We start from the raw sequence: 16,631 nt of genomic DNA, 5'->3' as shown, positions 1-16,631 counted from the left end.
TTAATCTCTATTTAAACAGTTTCCTCAGCTGTAAAATGGGGATAATAACAGCACCTACCCAAGGTTACCCTGTGTACCCAAGGTTGCACAGCTTATAAATGTCTTAGGTCTTCCCCACTTCAGACCTAGAGTTCTATCTACTGAGTCACTCAGATATGTAGAGATCTTTCAAAGGATAAAATAAGATAGAAATACTTTTTTAAAAAGATAAGGCAATACCATTAGGTGTAAAGGAAACTGGATGACAGGATTCAAAAAGATCTTGACATCGACATCAAGTAAGATGAAAATTTATAGGGAGAAATGTAAAGTTTTATGCTTGGGCTCAAACAATCCATGCCCCTAGTACATGATGAGCAAAATCATCAGTTTGCTTGAAATTAATCCCTGAATTTGAGGGAACTCCAGATTCCATACAAGTCCAAAATATAGAATGTGGTAGCCACTGATGCTTTTAACACTAGGGGGTGAAATCTCCAGGAATTAAGGGTTCAGGCATTTGTTAGATGATGCCTGTGAGCACCATGGTCAGTTCTGGCCTCCATGGTTTGGGAAAGCTATTGCTAAGTCAGAGAATGTCCAGAGAAGAGTAACCAGCAGAGACTGGTTGAAGGAACTAGGAAATGTTTTATTTGGGACAGAGAAAATTCAAGAGGAAACCTGGATAGCTAGCTCTCTTCAAGCCTTTCCAATGAAAGGCTATTGCCAAGAAGAGGGGTTAGACTTTGAGGGAAGAATTAGGATTATAAACGGGTAAAATTTAGGCTTAAGAAAAACCTCTAAGTAGAGCCATCCCACAGTAGAATTGGTAGCTTCTGGAAAGAGCTAGGTAGGTGGTAGATACACTGTGCTATAGTGGTACACTGGACCAGGAATCAGGAAGACTTGAGTTCAAATCTGTCTTCCATCACTTACTGCCTGTGTAACCCTGGAAGTCATTTAACTTCTGCCTCAGTTTCCTTAAATATAAACCAGGGATAATAATAGTACCTACCTCCCAGGATTGTTGTGAAGATTAAGTGAGGTAGTGTGTACCTGGCACATGGTAGGAGAGTAGTAAATGTGTATTCCTTTCCTCTTCCCTGCCTCATTCCAGGTTTTCAGGCAGAGGCTTGTCAGGAATATTATAAGGGGCATTTTTGTTTGTGTTGGCCTCCATGGCTCCTGAGGACCCTTTCAGTTCTGAAGTTCTGGGATTCTGGGAGAGAGAGTTGTCAATATTGTTGACAAGTTTCTGAGAATCATGTTCTCATAGAGAGAAATAGGGAGGTGAGAGAGGAGGGCTGCTTCTGGGAGGAGAAGAAGATGGGTTTGGTTTTGGACAGGTTGAATTTGGAAATGTTCAGAGTCATCGGGGTAGAAATGACACTTCTTGGTCAGTGCTTCTGTCTTGCCTTAAGACTATCTCCAATGAATCCTTTCTCTATTATGTTTGTTCATTGTTGCTTAGATGTTGTCTCATCCATTAGAATGTGAGATCCTTGGGGGCAGGAACTATTTGTGGTTTTGTTTTGTGGTTTTAGCACAGAGCTTGGCACTAGTAGAGATTTTTAAAAGGTTTGATGGGGCAACTAGGTGGCTATGACTGGAGTTGGGAGAACCTGGGTTCCAATCTGGCCTCAGACACTTTCTAGCTATGTGGTCCTGGGCAAGTCACGTCACCCCTGATGCCCGGTCCTTTCAACTCTTCTAACTTGGAGCCAATTCACAGTATTGATTCTAAGGTTGAAGGTAAAGATTTTTTTAAAACTCTTGGGCATTTGGAAATACCCGGGTGGCACTTGGGAGAGAGCTGGGATGCCTAACTCCTCCTTGCCAATTGTATTTAAATTAAGTGAATAACTAAACTCCACCTAATATAAAGCTCTTCCCTTTGGTAAGCACTTGATATTTCTCCTTCCTCCCTCCCTCCCAGCTCCCTTTCCTCCCTTCTTTTCCTTTCTTCATCCCTCTCTCCCTTCCTTCTTTCTTCCCTCTCTCCTTCCTTCCTTCCTTCCTTCCATCCCTCCCTCCTTTTTTCCTTTCTTCCTAGCTGTGTAACTCTGGGCAAGTCACTTAATCCCAATTGCCTAGACTTTACTGCTCTTCTAATATTTTGTATCTATTCTGAGACAGAAAGTAAGTTTTAAAAAATAAATATACATCAGCACTTCTTAAATCACCTTCTATGTGCTCAGGCACCTTTTAAGTTCTGAGGGTAAAAGAAAGTTTAAAAAAAAAAACAGTCTCCTGCCTTCATGGAGACAACTGTTGAATCCTTTAGAAGAGGTTAATTCTCTAAGAGAGTAGATTGAGAGAAGTTAGTGGGGCTGCAAGTTGGACTTTGAACCTACCCCAAACTAGGTTGCAGGAAGAGGGAGATAATTAATATTTAAAGAGGTAGGAGTGGAGCCAAGACTATATAATAATCAGAAGCCCAAGAGGTTGGGGGCAAGGTGGGAGAAGGTGAGATGTAAGATAATTTCCAGAAGGGGGTGATCTATGAGGCTGATTGATGGTGTTGCATCCTGAGAGAAGGCCATTGGCTTTAGCAATCAGAAAGTCATTAGCGACTTCAAGAAAGCAGTTTCAATAGAGTTATGAGCACTAAAGGCAGATTGTGGGAGGTTGGGAATAAATCTGGAGAGAAGGAGACATGCCATCTCTCTGTTCTTTTGTATAACATTATTTGTCATGCCCTTGGGGGATTATTCTCCGTCTGGGTTTCAAAAGAAAGGAGAGAGTGGATGGGAGCTAAGAGGGCTCCTATATGTATTTGCACTTAATTCCTCATTCTCCTTGCCTGGGAGAGCCAGTTACTTACCAGAGCTTTCTATCTCCACAGCATCTCTGCTGTATATTGCCTCCTCCCTGCCTACATAACCACCATCTTTGTCCATTATATTGGCTGTATAATATAATTAGCCTCCTCTTGCCTAGATTGTTGCAATAACCTTGTATAGGATTCTCTGTCTCAGGTTTCTTCTCACTCCAAACCATTCTCCATAGAGCTGCAAAGTGATTTTCCAGGTCTGATCATCAGTCAATGAATCAAAAAGCATTTATTAAGAGCTCATTATGTGACAGACCCTGTCCTAGGTGCTGGGCACGAAAATAAGAAAAATGAACATTGCTATTCTCAAGAAACATATTCTAGAAGGGAAGATAAATACTTATATAAATATATACAGGGCAGGAGGCAGCTAAGTGGGTAGAGAGCCAGATCTGGAAATGGGAGGTCTTGGGCTCAAATGTGACCTCAGACACTTCTTAGCTGTATGACCCTGGATAAGTCACTTAACCCCCATCACCTAGCCCTTACTGCTCTCCTGTGTTAGAATTATTAACTCTAAGACAGAAAATTATTCTGACTTAGAGTTAATAATTCTAATGCAGGAGAGAAGTATATATATATGCAGATGTATTATATATAAGCACATATGCTTATATATAATTTATACATAGGACATATGAATAACTAGGTAGCCCCGCGGACAGAGCACTGCTTCTGGAGTCAGGAAGACTCATCTTCCTGAGTTCAAATCTGGCCTTAGACACTTATTAGCTGTGACCCCCTGGGCAAGTCAATTCACCCTATTTGCCTCAGTTCCCTCATCTGTCAAATGAGATCGGAGAAGGAAAGCACAAATCACTTCAGCATTTTTGCCTAGAGAAACTCAAATGGGATCGTGAAAGAGTCAGACACATCTGAATAACAACAGGACGGATGCAAGATATTTTGGCAGAGGAGGGACGGTAGCACTAGGAGAGAATCAGGAAAGGCCTCGTGTTCTGAATCTTGAAGGAAGAGAGAGGTTTAATGAGGTAGAGGCATGGCGGTAGGATATCCCAGGATGGGGGATAGCCAGGGAGAAGGGAGAAAGATAAGAGATGAAGTCCTGTGTGTGAAGAACCGACAGAAGAGTAGTTTGGCTGCCTTGCAGAATCTGGAAGGAGAAGTGTTGTATAATAAGGCTTGAAAAGATGTATTGGGGTCAGGTAGTAAAGTGCTTTCCAAGCTAAGCAGAGAAGCGTGTGTTTTATCCTAGAGGCAAGAAAGAGTTGCTGGGATTTATTAAGTAGGGGAGAGACAGGGTCAGATCTGCACTTCAGGAAGATTATTTTAGCCCTGAGATGGAGAATAGGAGGAGGAGGGAAAGACTTGGAGCAGGAAAACCAGGTAAGAAGCCCCTGAAATAGTCTAGAAAAGAGGCTATGGGGGCCTACACTGAGTTAGTGACAGTGTGTATTCCAAAAAGGGATCGGACAGGAAATGACGCAGAGGTAGGACTTCCCAGCGGGCTGGAGAATATGTGGGGGGAAGGAGAGAGAAGAGCCAGGAGTAATGCCATGGTCACGACCCAAGGAGACCAGAAAGCTGGTGGCATCCATGACCGTAGAGAGGCAAGATCTGTCTCTCGAATGTTGGATTTGAGGTGCCAGTGGGAGACATTGTCCAGTAGGCAGCTGGTAACCTGTGCCTGGAGCTCAGGGACGAGACTGACTGAGTATATTAGGGCCTCCCATATCCAAGGGGGATATGTTCCAGGACCTACAGCCTTGGATATAAGCAAGCCCCTGCTGGCCCCATATATATGTACTCTGTCTCTCTTCTCCTGCTTTTCCACTCAGTGCTCCTCAGCCTCCCCCTCCTCTTTCCCCCAATTTTTTTTTTTTTAAATGAAAAGTTAAAAATGAAAACAGAAGAAATGACACTGAGGACAGGCCTTGGGGTAATCTCCAGGGGACTTCCTGGATTAGCAGTTGACTGCAGATCAATGAACCACAGAAAGCAAAATCCTGGCCAAGGAAGTCCTGTGTATAGATTTGTGAGTCATTCATGCGGAGGTGATAATTAAACTCACTGGAACTGATGAACTCTCCCAGTAAGGGGACATGCTACGGATGATGAGTCAGCAAAAGAGATAGAGAAGGGATGGTCAGCCAGGTAGGAGGAGATCCAGGAGAGAGTAGTGCCAAGAAAACCCAAAGAGGAGGCAGCTGGGTGGCTCAGTGGATGGAGAGTCAGGCCCAGAGATGGGAGGTCGTCCTGGGTTCAACTCTGGGCTCAGACACTTCCCAGCTGTGTGACCCTGGGCAAGTCACTTAACCCTCATTGCCCACCCTTACCACTCTTTTGCCTTGGGACCAATACACAGTACCGATTCTAAGACAGAAGATAAGGGTTTAAAAAAACCCAAAACCCAAATTGAACAGAATATCCAGGTGGAAAGCATGGTCAACAGAGAAGTCAAGAAAGATGACGACTGATCCATCATCCATCTCAATAAACTTCAGTGCCTCCCTATTGTCCGTAGGATTAAATATAAACTCTGTTCTAACTCATCCCAACCCTTCCTGCCTTTCTAGCCTCCCTACATACATTATTCTCTTTTTCCTTCTGATCCAGACATACTGGCCTAATTACTGTCCTACAAACATAATACTTTATCTCCCATCTCCATACCTTTGCACTGGCTGTTCCCCCATGTCAGGAATGTACCACTCCTCTCAACTCCACTTCTTAGATTCCTTGGTTTCCTTTAAGACACAGCTCAAGCACCACCTTCTACATGAAATCTTTTCTGGCCTCCCTCAGAGCCCTCCCAAAACTATCTTGTATTCATTTTGTCCTTCTTCCATTAGAATGTGAACTACTTTGGATCAGGGAGTATTGAATTTTTTTCTAGTGCTTAGCACAGCATCTGGCACTTGGTACATATTTAATAATTTAATATTTAATAATAAGTGCCTACTAGTTGATTGATTGCTGTGGTAAAGGTGTGTTGGGTCTGTTGGGAAGACCTGGTTGTTTTATCTTGTATTCACCCATTCAATATTTATCGAATACTCATTTACACTATTGAATAGAAGACATTGGGAGATACAAAAACCAACAAGACTTAGAGTTGAGAAAAGACCTTAGAGGCCATGTAGCTCTATCCCACTCCTTTTTTTTTTTTTTTAAACTCTTACCTTTTGTCCTAGTAATAACTCTTAGACAGAAGGGCAAGGACTAGGCAAATGGGATTAAGTGACTTACCCAGGGTCACACAGCTGGGTGGTATCTGTTAGAACCAATTCTCTATCCATTATGCCACCTCTGGACCCTCCCTCTCTTTTTGTAAATGGGGAAACTGAGACTGAGAGAATAGAAATAACTTTCCAAAGGTCATCCTTTGGAAAATTTGGAAAATTGGTCTAACAGAGTCAAGATTTGATCCCTTGTTTTCTGGCCCCAGAGACAGTGTTCTTTCCACCTGAACCTTCTGTCTCTTACCTGCAAGATAGCTTTAGGCTCCAGTTAGGATAAGATCCAGTCCCTTAAGAGAGTTACAAACAGAGCTGTGGACCAAGAACTTGTAGCTAGAATGAACAAAGAAGACTTCGTAGAGGAGGTGACCTGGTTGGGTCTGAGTAGACAGAATGAGGCTGGAAGATGGAAGGACTTGATCTCCATGTTTGGATGGAGAGAGAGGACAGCAATATTGCCATTTCCCGCAATCAGAATAATCTTTTGGAATTGCCTCTCTACCTTACTTCTTTTTTTTTTTTTTTTTTTTTAACCCTTAACTTCTGTGTATTGGCTCCTTGGTGGAAGAATGGTAAGGGTGGACAATGAGGGTCAAGTGACTTGCCCAGGGTCGCACAGCTGGGAAATGTCTGAGGCCGGATTTGAACCTAGGACCTCCCGTCTCTAGACCTGACTCTCAATCCACTGAGCTACCCAGGTGCCCCTCTACCTTATTTCTTATTGATTAGTCCTTTTCCAGTTATATCTGACTCTTTGTTGATCCTTTGTGGGGATTTCTTGGCAAAGAAACTGGAGTGGTTTGTCATTTACTTCTCTAGCTCATTTTGCATATGGGGAAACTGAGGCAAACAACAACGTGACTTGCCCAGGTTTAAGAAGGTCTCACTAGTAAGTGTCTTAGGCCAAATTTGAGCTCAGGTCTTCCTGACTCCAGACCCAGCACTCGATTCACTGGTGGAGATAGGGGAGAAGAGAGGTCAAGAATAGCGCATCTTTCAAGATAGGAGGAGAAGCAAGGGTCTAGAGGTAAGAAAGCTTGAGAATGGGTTTTTTTGTGGAGGGGAGCAAGTTTAAGTAAACCAGTTAGACTGTGGTGGAATGTGGGGAGTATGAGGAGGGATGGCATCTAATAAAACTGGAAAGGGAAGTTGAAGCTACATTTGGAAGGGGCCTTGAATGACAGGTGAAAGAGTTTGGATTTTATTTGGGAGGTAAAAGGAAGCTGTTGGAGGTTTGTAAGGAAGGGATGAGTGATGGGATCATAGCTGTGTTTTAAAAAATAACTTCTTTTTGTTCAGTTGTCTGGGTGTCGAGAATAGGTCAGAGAGAAGGAGAAGCACGGGACAGACAGGGGACAGTGGAAAGCCAGCCTATTCTTGTTCAGTCATTTCAATCATGTTGGACTCTTTGTGACCCAGGTGGGGTTTTCTTGGCAAGAAGATTGCAGTGGGTTGCCATTTTCTTCTCCAGCTCATTTTACAGATGAGGAAACTGAGACAGAGAATTAAGTGACTTGCCCAGGGTCACGTAGCTACCAAGTGTCTAAGAGCATATTTGAACTCAGAGAGACAAATCTTCCTGACTTGGGGGAATGACACTATTTGTTGTGCCTCTTAGCTGCTCCCCCAGAGGTATGGGATGAATTGGAAATGGGGCAAGAAACGGTGAAGGCAGGGGGGTGCTGTTTGAAAAGCACAATAGTTTGGATGAGTTGTGTCAAATTCAAATAGAACTGAAGGCTAAACCATACATAAGGAACCCTGCTGCCTATATTAACTCAGAAAACCATATATTAACATGATCTGTGTTTTATTGTTTTGTTGTTCGGTTGTTTCAATGCTGTCAGATTCTTCCTGGTCCCATTTGGGGGTTTTCTTGGCAAAGATACTGGGGTGGTTTGCCATTTCCTTCTCTGGCTCATTTTCCGGATGAGGAAACTGAGACCAACAGGGTTAGTGACTTGCCCAGAGTCACACAACTCGCAAGTGTCTGAGGCCTGATTTGAACTCAGGAAGCAGAGTCTTCCTGACTAGGTCCTGCACTTTATCCACTGTGCCACATAGCTTCCCTCACCTCAATACTTCAGGAATTTGCATGTCATACTTTCTGCAGTATTTTATTTTATATGAGCTTCACAGCACAGCAACCTTGTGAGGTAGAGATTATTGCTCCACTTTACAGTTGAGGCAATTAAGGATGAAAAATTAAGTGCTCACAGTCATACAGTTCTTAGCAGGTTCCTGGCACGTAGTTGTCATTTAATAAAGGCTTGTTGACTTGACATTGCTAGGAAGTAAACTGAGGCAGGCTTCAGAATGCAGGCTTTCCCAACTGTCCAACCCTCTGCCTGCAAGGCCAAGATGCCTTCTATAAAGAAGTCAGAAGGAGAAGGGTGCTGTTTGGGGAGGGGATGATGAGGTCAGTACAGTCCTTGTTGTTGTGCCTTGAAGTGTCCAGTGGGATATTCAGTTGGAAGTGGCTCCGAGGCAATTGGAGGCCAGAGCTCTGGATGGGAAGAAGGTTAGGGCTAGAGGTACAGATTTGGAAGTCTTTGAATCCACAGATCACAAGAGGAAGTATAGACGGGAGCAGCAGAAGTTGGGAAGACAACCTTAAAGAAGATCCAAGTTTGAAGGGAAGTGCAAAGTGGAAGAGAAAAATGAAAGAGAAGAGAAAGGCGGCCAGGGCTAGGGGGCTCCGGGGATTGAAACCAGGCCTGGAGACGGGAGGACCTGGATTCAAATCTGACCTTAGATACTTCCTAGATGTACAACCCTGGACAAGTTACTTAACCCCCATTGCCTAGCCCTTACCATTCTTCTGCATTAGAATAAATACTAAGACAGAAGGTGAAGATTTAAAAAGAAAAGAGAAAAAGAGGAAAGAGGAACGGACAAAGAATCGCATGCACTTTGAACTGGAAGGAAACCCCAGGGCCATATAGCTTATCCTGTGTTTGAGCAAGGATGAAGTGAGTGAAGCACTGGGTCACTAGCTACACAGTGTCTGGGACAGGATTTGATCTAAGAGCTTTTTGACCTAATGCTTCCCTCACTTCATTCTTGCTCAGACACCTTAAAGTCCTGAATAAGTGCTAGCTATTATGATAGAAATCATTTACTTTTTGATTGAAGACCCTCTGTTGAAGGAAGATCTTTTCCTCTCGAGGCAGCCCATTCCACTTTTCTAGAGCTCTCTTGAGTGTTAGGAAGTTTTCCCTCACCCCAAGGCTGGAATCAGGAGGGCCTGGGTTTGAATCTGATCTCAGAGACTTCCGAACTGTGTGACCCTGGGCAAGTCACTTCATACCCATTGTCTAGCCACTGCCTGCCCTTCTGTCTTAGAGCTGTTACTAGGACAGAAAGTTAAGGGTTTAAAAAAATTAAAAATCAAATCAGCAATGTGGGATGGAGCTACATTAGAGACTGGAAACTATTGATCTAGAGCTAGAAGTGACCTCAGAGACCATCTATCTCAGGATCTTCCTTTTATAGATGAGGAAACTGAGGCTTGCACAAGTTGATACTTGACCAAGATCACAATGGAGGAGAAGCATCAGAGATGGGATTTGAATCTGGGTCCTCTGAATGAAATTGGCTGGCATTACTATACAGTGCTAAATACTCCCTTTGTGACCTTGGCTCAGGTACTTTGTCCCTGGGCTTTGGTTTCCTCACCTGTAAAATAAGAGGGTTGGACTAGACCATATCTAAGATTTTTTTTTCAGATCAACTTTTGGGTAGCCTCCCTTCTCCATTTTTGTTTGAGAAATTGATTTAAAAAACCACAAATGTAGCACTTTGGAGGTCTTTTCTTCTTCTGGTGGGAGAGCTAGGAAAGTATGGTGCCGTAGAAGCCAAGGCAAGAAGAAGGTAATTTTTAAAACCCTTACCTTCTGTCTTAGATTCCATACTGTGTATTGGTTCTAAGGCAGAAGAGTAGTGAGGGCTGGGCAGTTGGGATTAAGTGATCTTAGAAGTCACACTGTGTGTTGGTTCTAAGGAGAAGAGCACTCTGGGCTAGGCAATGCAGGTTAAGTGGCTTACTCAGGGTCACACAGTCAGGAAGTGTCTGACCCCAAATTTGAACCCAGGACCTCTGTCTCTAGGCCTGGTCTCAATTCGCTGAGCCCACCCAGTTGCCCTCAAGAGAGGATGTTAAAAAGGAGGAGTGATCAGAGTAGGGGTCGGCAACGTATGGCTCTTTCTGCAGGAGCCATAAATTCAATTTTTTTTCAGGCACTGTTACAGGAGCACGCACTGTGAGCACTGTACGGCTCTCACGAAATTACATTTTAAAAAATGTGGAGTTTATGGCTCTCATGGCCGAAAAGGTTGCCGACCCCTGGATCAGAGTATCAAAAGTTATAGAGGAGGAGAATTGGAAATCTTTCGCCATATAGAAGATGCAGGAAAATGGGGGCAGCGGGAAAGTGTATGTGAAGGGGATGGGGAATGGAACCAGCCTGCAAAGGGTTAGGGATTGGTGGCTGGTGAGTCTTTGGAGTAGTTCAGTGTGTTGGGATGAGGATGCTGTGGTTGGTCCTCAGTGGTACGTGGGGCCACAGTGCTCTCTGGTGGTCTGAACATAGAATTACTCAGCAGGTTTTCCGAACCTCATGGAAGAGTCGTCTTAGCAGACATACAGGTACTCAGTTCAAACAATCACCAGTCGATAAGTATGGAGGCCCTACTATGTGCTGGGCATTGTGCCGATTGTTGGAGAGTCAAGAATTCTCTCCATGATCATTTCTCCCTTGTATCCAATCACTGACTACATGTCTACTGGTTCCTTCCCTGCTGCCCACAACCTCACTCAGTCCTCCCATTCCTAAAAAAAACCCTCTCCTGGAGGCAGCTGGGCAGCTCAGTGGATGGAGAGCCAGTCCTGGAGGGGAGAGGCCTGGATTCAAATCTGGCCTCAGACATTTCCTAGCTAGGTGACCCTGGGCGAGGCACTTAACCCCATTTACCTAGCCCTTACCGTTCTTATGGCTTAGAACCAATACATAGTATTAATTCTAAGATGATGGAAGATGCAGGTTTAAAAAAAACCAAACAAACAACAAACCTCTTTGGCCCCTACTGTCCCTTCAAACTGCCATCTTATATCTCTTCCCTTTCTCCCAGTCAGACTTCCAAAAAAAAAGTTCTCTGTGCTTGTGACTGCTACCTTTTCTTTGCCATCTGTCTCCCCGATTCAATGGTGAGCTCCTTGAGGGCAAGGGGCATCTTTTGCCTCATTTTGTATTCCCAGTGCTGAGTGCAGGGCCTGAAACATAGTAGGTGCTTAATAAATGTTTACTGATTGATTCTTCTCACTCTTTTCTCAACCCTTTGCAAACTGGCTTCTCACCTCATTACACTCTGGGAGCTCTTGAGAAAGGAGAGCAAAATTATCAGCGATATCTCAATTGCTAAACCTCATCACCTTTAAAAAGCCTTCATCGACACTGTTGATCACCTTCTCTCTCTATTTTTAAAACCTTTACCTTCCACTTAAAATCAATACTGTGCATTGGTTCCAAGACAGAAGAGCAGTGCAGTAAGGGCTAAGCACTGGGGTTAAGTGACTTGCCCAGGGTCACACAGGTAGGAAGGATCTGAGGCCAGATTGGAACCCTGACTCTAGTCCCGGCTCTCTGTCCACTGAGCCACCCAGCTGCCCCTTGACATATTCTTTCTGCTTTCCTAGCCACCATCCTAGTTCAGATTCTCATCATCCTTCTCCTGGACTATTGCAGTAACCTCCTAATTGACAGACCAGCCTCTAGTCACCCCCTTCTCCAAACCATTCTCTAAATAGCTGCCAAAGCTTTCCTAAAGTGCACATCTGACTTTGTCATCCCTCCTTCTCATTAAAAAACTCTGGTGGTTTTCTGTTTCCTGTAGATTCATATAGGTTGAGGGTAAGCAATGGGCCCCAAACCCATTGGTCAGTTAAGGGGGTGTCTGCTCCAGGCAGGTGAAGACTTCCCCAGTGGAATGGATGGATGAGAGCGATTTAAAGGCAGCAGAAACAAGCTCTATGGAATGCTTGGAGCTTGGTCAGACACTGAAGCCTCCAAGGCCATCCACTGCATCCTGGGCCATCACAGGTCATCCTGACTTGTCACTGGAGGTCCTAGATTCAGATTTGACCTCAGACACTTGCTCGATGGGTGACCATGGGCAAGTCACTTGAGCCATTGGAGTTTACTGAGTAGCAAAGTGACGTAATCAGACCTTCAAGGGCAGTTCATTCCTTTGGCAGTTGAGTGGATGGTGGATTGAAAAGAGGCTAGTTTTGAGGGCTTGGAGACCAATTAGGAGTGTATTGTGTGGTCTGTAGACTATTGTATAGTCCATATGGGCAGCTAGGTGGCATAATGGGACAGAGTGCCCAGCCTAGAGTCAGGAAGACCTGCGTCCAAATTTGGTCTCAAATACTTAGTAGCTTGGTGACCCTGGACTAGTCACTTAGTTCCTTTTACCTCGGTTTCTTCATCTGTAAAAGGAGCTGGAGCAGGGAATGGTCAATCACTCCAGTATCTGTGCCAAAAAAATAACCAAATGGGGTCATGGAGAGTCAGATATGACTGCACAACAACAAAAAGTGAGGCTCAGCGAGGTAGGTGTAAAGGCAGTAAGTGGAGAAGATGAGCGTTGGGGCTTTGGGCTTCCAACGTTATCAGTCCTGCTTCATACCAACTCGAATGGAAACAGCTCTTTAGCAATAGCCCTTTGAGCTAGTGGGTACAAATATTATCAAGCAGGATGGTGCAGGGGAGAACATCTTTGGTCTTGGAGTCAGAGGGCCTGGCTTTGACCCCTGCCTCTCATTTCCTACTTCTAGGACCTTGGGCACGTTGCTACTTCCTGGGGCCTCCATCTCCTTCTTCTGTAAAATGATGAGGTTGGATAAGATGGCCTCTAAGCTTCTTTCCAGATCAGAATCTATGGAATTGTGATCCCCTTCCCATAGACAGAGAACCAGGAGCAGAGGAATTAAGGGATTTTCTTTCCCAGAGTCACCCAGCTACAAAGTATCAGAACCATCCAAACCCAAGTCTAAGCCCAAGGGCGCTTTGTGTAACTGTAACATAAAGGAATAATTCATGATATGCTTGGTACAAAATGAGGTTGAGGCATGTGGGGAGAGATCAGTGGGGTTTAGGGAGGAGGCAGCTGGAGCTGGGTTTCAAATGATGGACAGGATTCCGACAGGTGGGGAGGAAGGGGAGAGGACATTCCAGGCATAGGGAACAGGTCAGAGAGGCGGGGAAGCACAGGGGACAGACAGGGGACAGTGGAAAGCCAGCCTGTTCTTGTTGTTCAGTCGTTTCAGTCGTGTTGGACTCTTCATGACCCCATTTGGTGTTTTTTTTGTTTTTTGGGGTTTTTTTTGGCAAAGAGACTGGAGTGGTTTGCCATTTCCTTCTCCAAATCATTCTACAGATGAGGAAACTGAGGCAAACAGGGTTAAGCGGCTTGCCCAGGGTCACACAGCTAGTAAATATCTGAAGCCATATTTGAACTCAGGAAGCTGAATCTTCATCCGCTACACCATGTAGCTGCTGACTGCTCTAGCCTACTCCACACCCCGGCCAAATCTGTTTTCCCCATGTCCCTTCTCTGTCCTCTTCAATTCTTATCCAACCTTTGAAAGTCAAGTAAAAATCACCTCCTTATCCGGGAAGCCTTCTGTGATCTCAGTGCCCTACTTGGCTCCTCTTCAGTTTAGTTAATACTTCAGTTAATAATAACCTTTGCCCCCGCAGACTTACCTCGTGCCTTTTTTTGTACACTTGGCCTTCATTAAAAAAATAATTTTAATCATATCTTTAATGTGCACCCCACCTTCATTTCCTAATAGAACTCTCCTCCTCCGATACCCAATGAGCCATCCCTTTGAATTGAAAAGTTAGAGAAAAAAGCAGCTCAACAAAATCAACCAACACATGAGTCACGTCTAATTTGATTGCACATGCCCTGTTCTGTACCCATAGTCTCCCACCTCTGCAAAGAAAGGGAAGGGAGCTGCCTTCTTATCTATCTTCTTTGAGGAAAAACCAGTCATTATCATTCCCAAAACTTCCTTTTTTTTTTTTTTTTTTAAAGAGCTTGTTATTGTTCTTTCCTGAATTCTTATTGCATTAATTTTCTCATCAAAGCTATTTATGGATGTGCCATGCTCCTCTTTAGTTGTATGAAGTCAGAGCCCTGGGCTTATCGGAAAGCCTTGTATTCTCTGAGGCCCAACATGGTGCTGTGGATGTTTTTGGAACTTAGCTTTTGAGTTGAGTTGCTTGAAAACGTTTACCCCAAAGAGACTGTGGTCATAGCCCTGGAGCTCTTCTCTCGTTGGGCTAAAGTGGAGGGAGGGAGATTGAGGGGTTTGTTGGGCTTGTGAGAGACTTCCTGATTCTCTTCTTTACTTCCTAGCGTTGGCAAGACCTCAATGTCATCAGCAGTCTCCTCAAGTCATTCTTCAGAAAACTGCCAGAGCCCCTGTTCACGGATGGTGAGTGGCTGTAGGGAAACAGGGAAGGAATGCTTCTATCTCAGCTAGACAAAGCTCTTTGGGGTAGAAGGCCAATAGTGGGCCAGATTCCTGGGTCCCTGAGAGACTTCCTCCTCCTGCACCGGTTTGGCAGTCGCTGGTTCCTCCGGGGAGGCCTTGGAGTACTGATCTCTAGATAACTTTTCCCCTTTAAGGTGCTGATCTTTGATTTCCCCGAGATAAGTGGGGTACTCCCTTCTAAGCATTGTCCATTAGCTCAGATCTTCTTTCTCTCTCAGCCAGATATACACAAGGGATACTTTGAGTACAAACAATGTTAGATCAGAGCCTGCCACAAATGGAAATACAATGGTATTCACGATAATGAACACACCCAAATATGGGCACTCATGGCTGTCCCTCCCATTCTCAGCCCAGCAAGTGATTTCCTCCATGATATTAACCATGCATAGGCAAAATTCTTTTTTAAACCTGGGATCTGTGGATTTGTCTCTTTTTTCTTTTTTTTTTTTTTTAAACCCTTAACTTCTGTGCATTGGCTCCTTGGTGGAAGAGTGGTAAGGGCTAGACAATGGGGGTCAAGTGACTTGCCCAGGGTCACACAGCTGGGAAATGTCTGAGGCTGGATTTGAACCTAGGACCTCCCGTCTCTAGGCCTGACTTTCAATCCACTGAGCTACCCAGCTGCCTCCGTGTGGATTTGTTTCTTAATGTTTTGATCATTGTAGTTCAGTATAATTGGTTCCCTTTGGATCTTTCATATTTTATTTCATTCATTTAAAAGCATCATCCTGAGAAGGGGTTCCCAGGCTTCACCAGACTGCCCAAAGGATAATTGACACAAAAAAAGGTTAAGAATCCCGTGGACATCTCTAGTTTCACTAATGGGGACTTGTATATTTTTACAGATAAATACAATGACTTCATCGAGGCCAATAGGATTGAAGACTCCAGAGAGAGAATGAAAACACTGCGGAAACTGGTATGGAAAAAGAGGGGTTATTCAGAAAGAGAGGAAAGCAGATGTATTATAGGAGGAAAGACCAGTGTTCCTTCATTGAGTGTCAAGAGGTCCAAGTTTTAGTCCTAGCTCTGCCATTAATATTAATATGTGACATTAGGCAAGGAAAATTTTCCACTTGGTTTCCTTCACTGCAAATTTTTGGGGGTTGCCTTGTATGGTCTCTAGTTTCCTTCAAGCTCTAAAAATTCAATGGTTCTAGGGAATCTTTCTTCACAAAAATTCATCAGGTGTGACCAAAGCCCCCACCCCTCCTTTCACCAGTTTCCCCACTTCTGAACCATCAACAAATTACAAAGATTGGAGAGGTGGAAAGGGAGAGAAACAGACTCAATATCTGCTCTTGGAAACTCCCAGGCTCACAGGGAAGGCATGACATCGACCCTCCAGAAGACCTATCATCGTTACCAGTTTGCACAGTACAATACATATGAATAAACCGTGTGAGTTAGGTATTTGAGAGACTTCATTTCATAGATGAGGAAACCAAGGGTAAAGGGAGGTAAGTGACTCTCCCAAGAGCATACAGAGAATAAGTGTCTAAGGTAGGATTTGCACCTGGAATTTCCTGACTTCAAGTCTATCACTTTACCCATGATGCCACACTAACTTCAGGGAGTTGCAGTTTTCTGAACAGGGTGGTGACATCTCCTTAAGTCAGGAGATACATCTGAAGAAGAGTGAAGAACTTGGGGAGGAAGGGGGGAGTAGGTAAGAATGTTATAGAAGGGAATTGTGGGCAGATTAGAAGAAATTGTCCTTGTTCTCTTCTTTCTCACTCCCAGATCCGAGATCTTCCTGGTCATTACTATGAAACACTCAAATTTCTTGTGGGGCACCTGAAAACCATCGCTGACCACTCGGAGAAGAACAAGGTTAGTGAGCAGGAATATTGGGGTTTCAGAGAGGAAAAAGTGAGTGAATATTCCCCTGAGGCTCTGATGATCTAGCTTAGAAAAATTAAAGTACTCCCTCTCCTACCCCCTACTTTCCCCTGCCAGAAATTCCCTTTGTGATCAAGATCAAGGCATCTTACCTTCTGCCTCTATGCTGTTCAGTCCCCTTTTCCTTCTTTCCTTCTTTCTTTCTTTCTTT

General features: G+C 44.2%; 1 protein-coding gene across 1 annotated transcript in view; it reads left to right on the top strand.

Moving 5' to 3' along the window:
- Window positions 1–16,631, top strand: part of ARHGAP23 (Rho GTPase activating protein 23) — a 69,148-nt gene that overhangs the window by 23,002 nt on the left and 29,515 nt on the right. The window contains exons 14-16 of the mRNA XM_044675108.1: window positions 14,437–14,515; window positions 15,424–15,497; window positions 16,322–16,411. Of these exons, the coding sequence (XP_044531043.1) occupies window positions 14,437–14,515; window positions 15,424–15,497; window positions 16,322–16,411 (243 nt within the window). The remainder of the gene's footprint in view (window positions 1–14,436; window positions 14,516–15,423; window positions 15,498–16,321; window positions 16,412–16,631) is intronic.

This window comes from Gracilinanus agilis, chromosome 4, assembly GCF_016433145.1.
Source record: "Gracilinanus agilis isolate LMUSP501 chromosome 4, AgileGrace, whole genome shotgun sequence".
NCBI lineage: Eukaryota > Metazoa > Chordata > Mammalia > Didelphimorphia > Didelphidae > Gracilinanus > Gracilinanus agilis.
The sequence above is the reverse complement of the archived record's forward strand: the minus strand, read 5'-3'. Positions and strand labels throughout refer to the sequence as shown.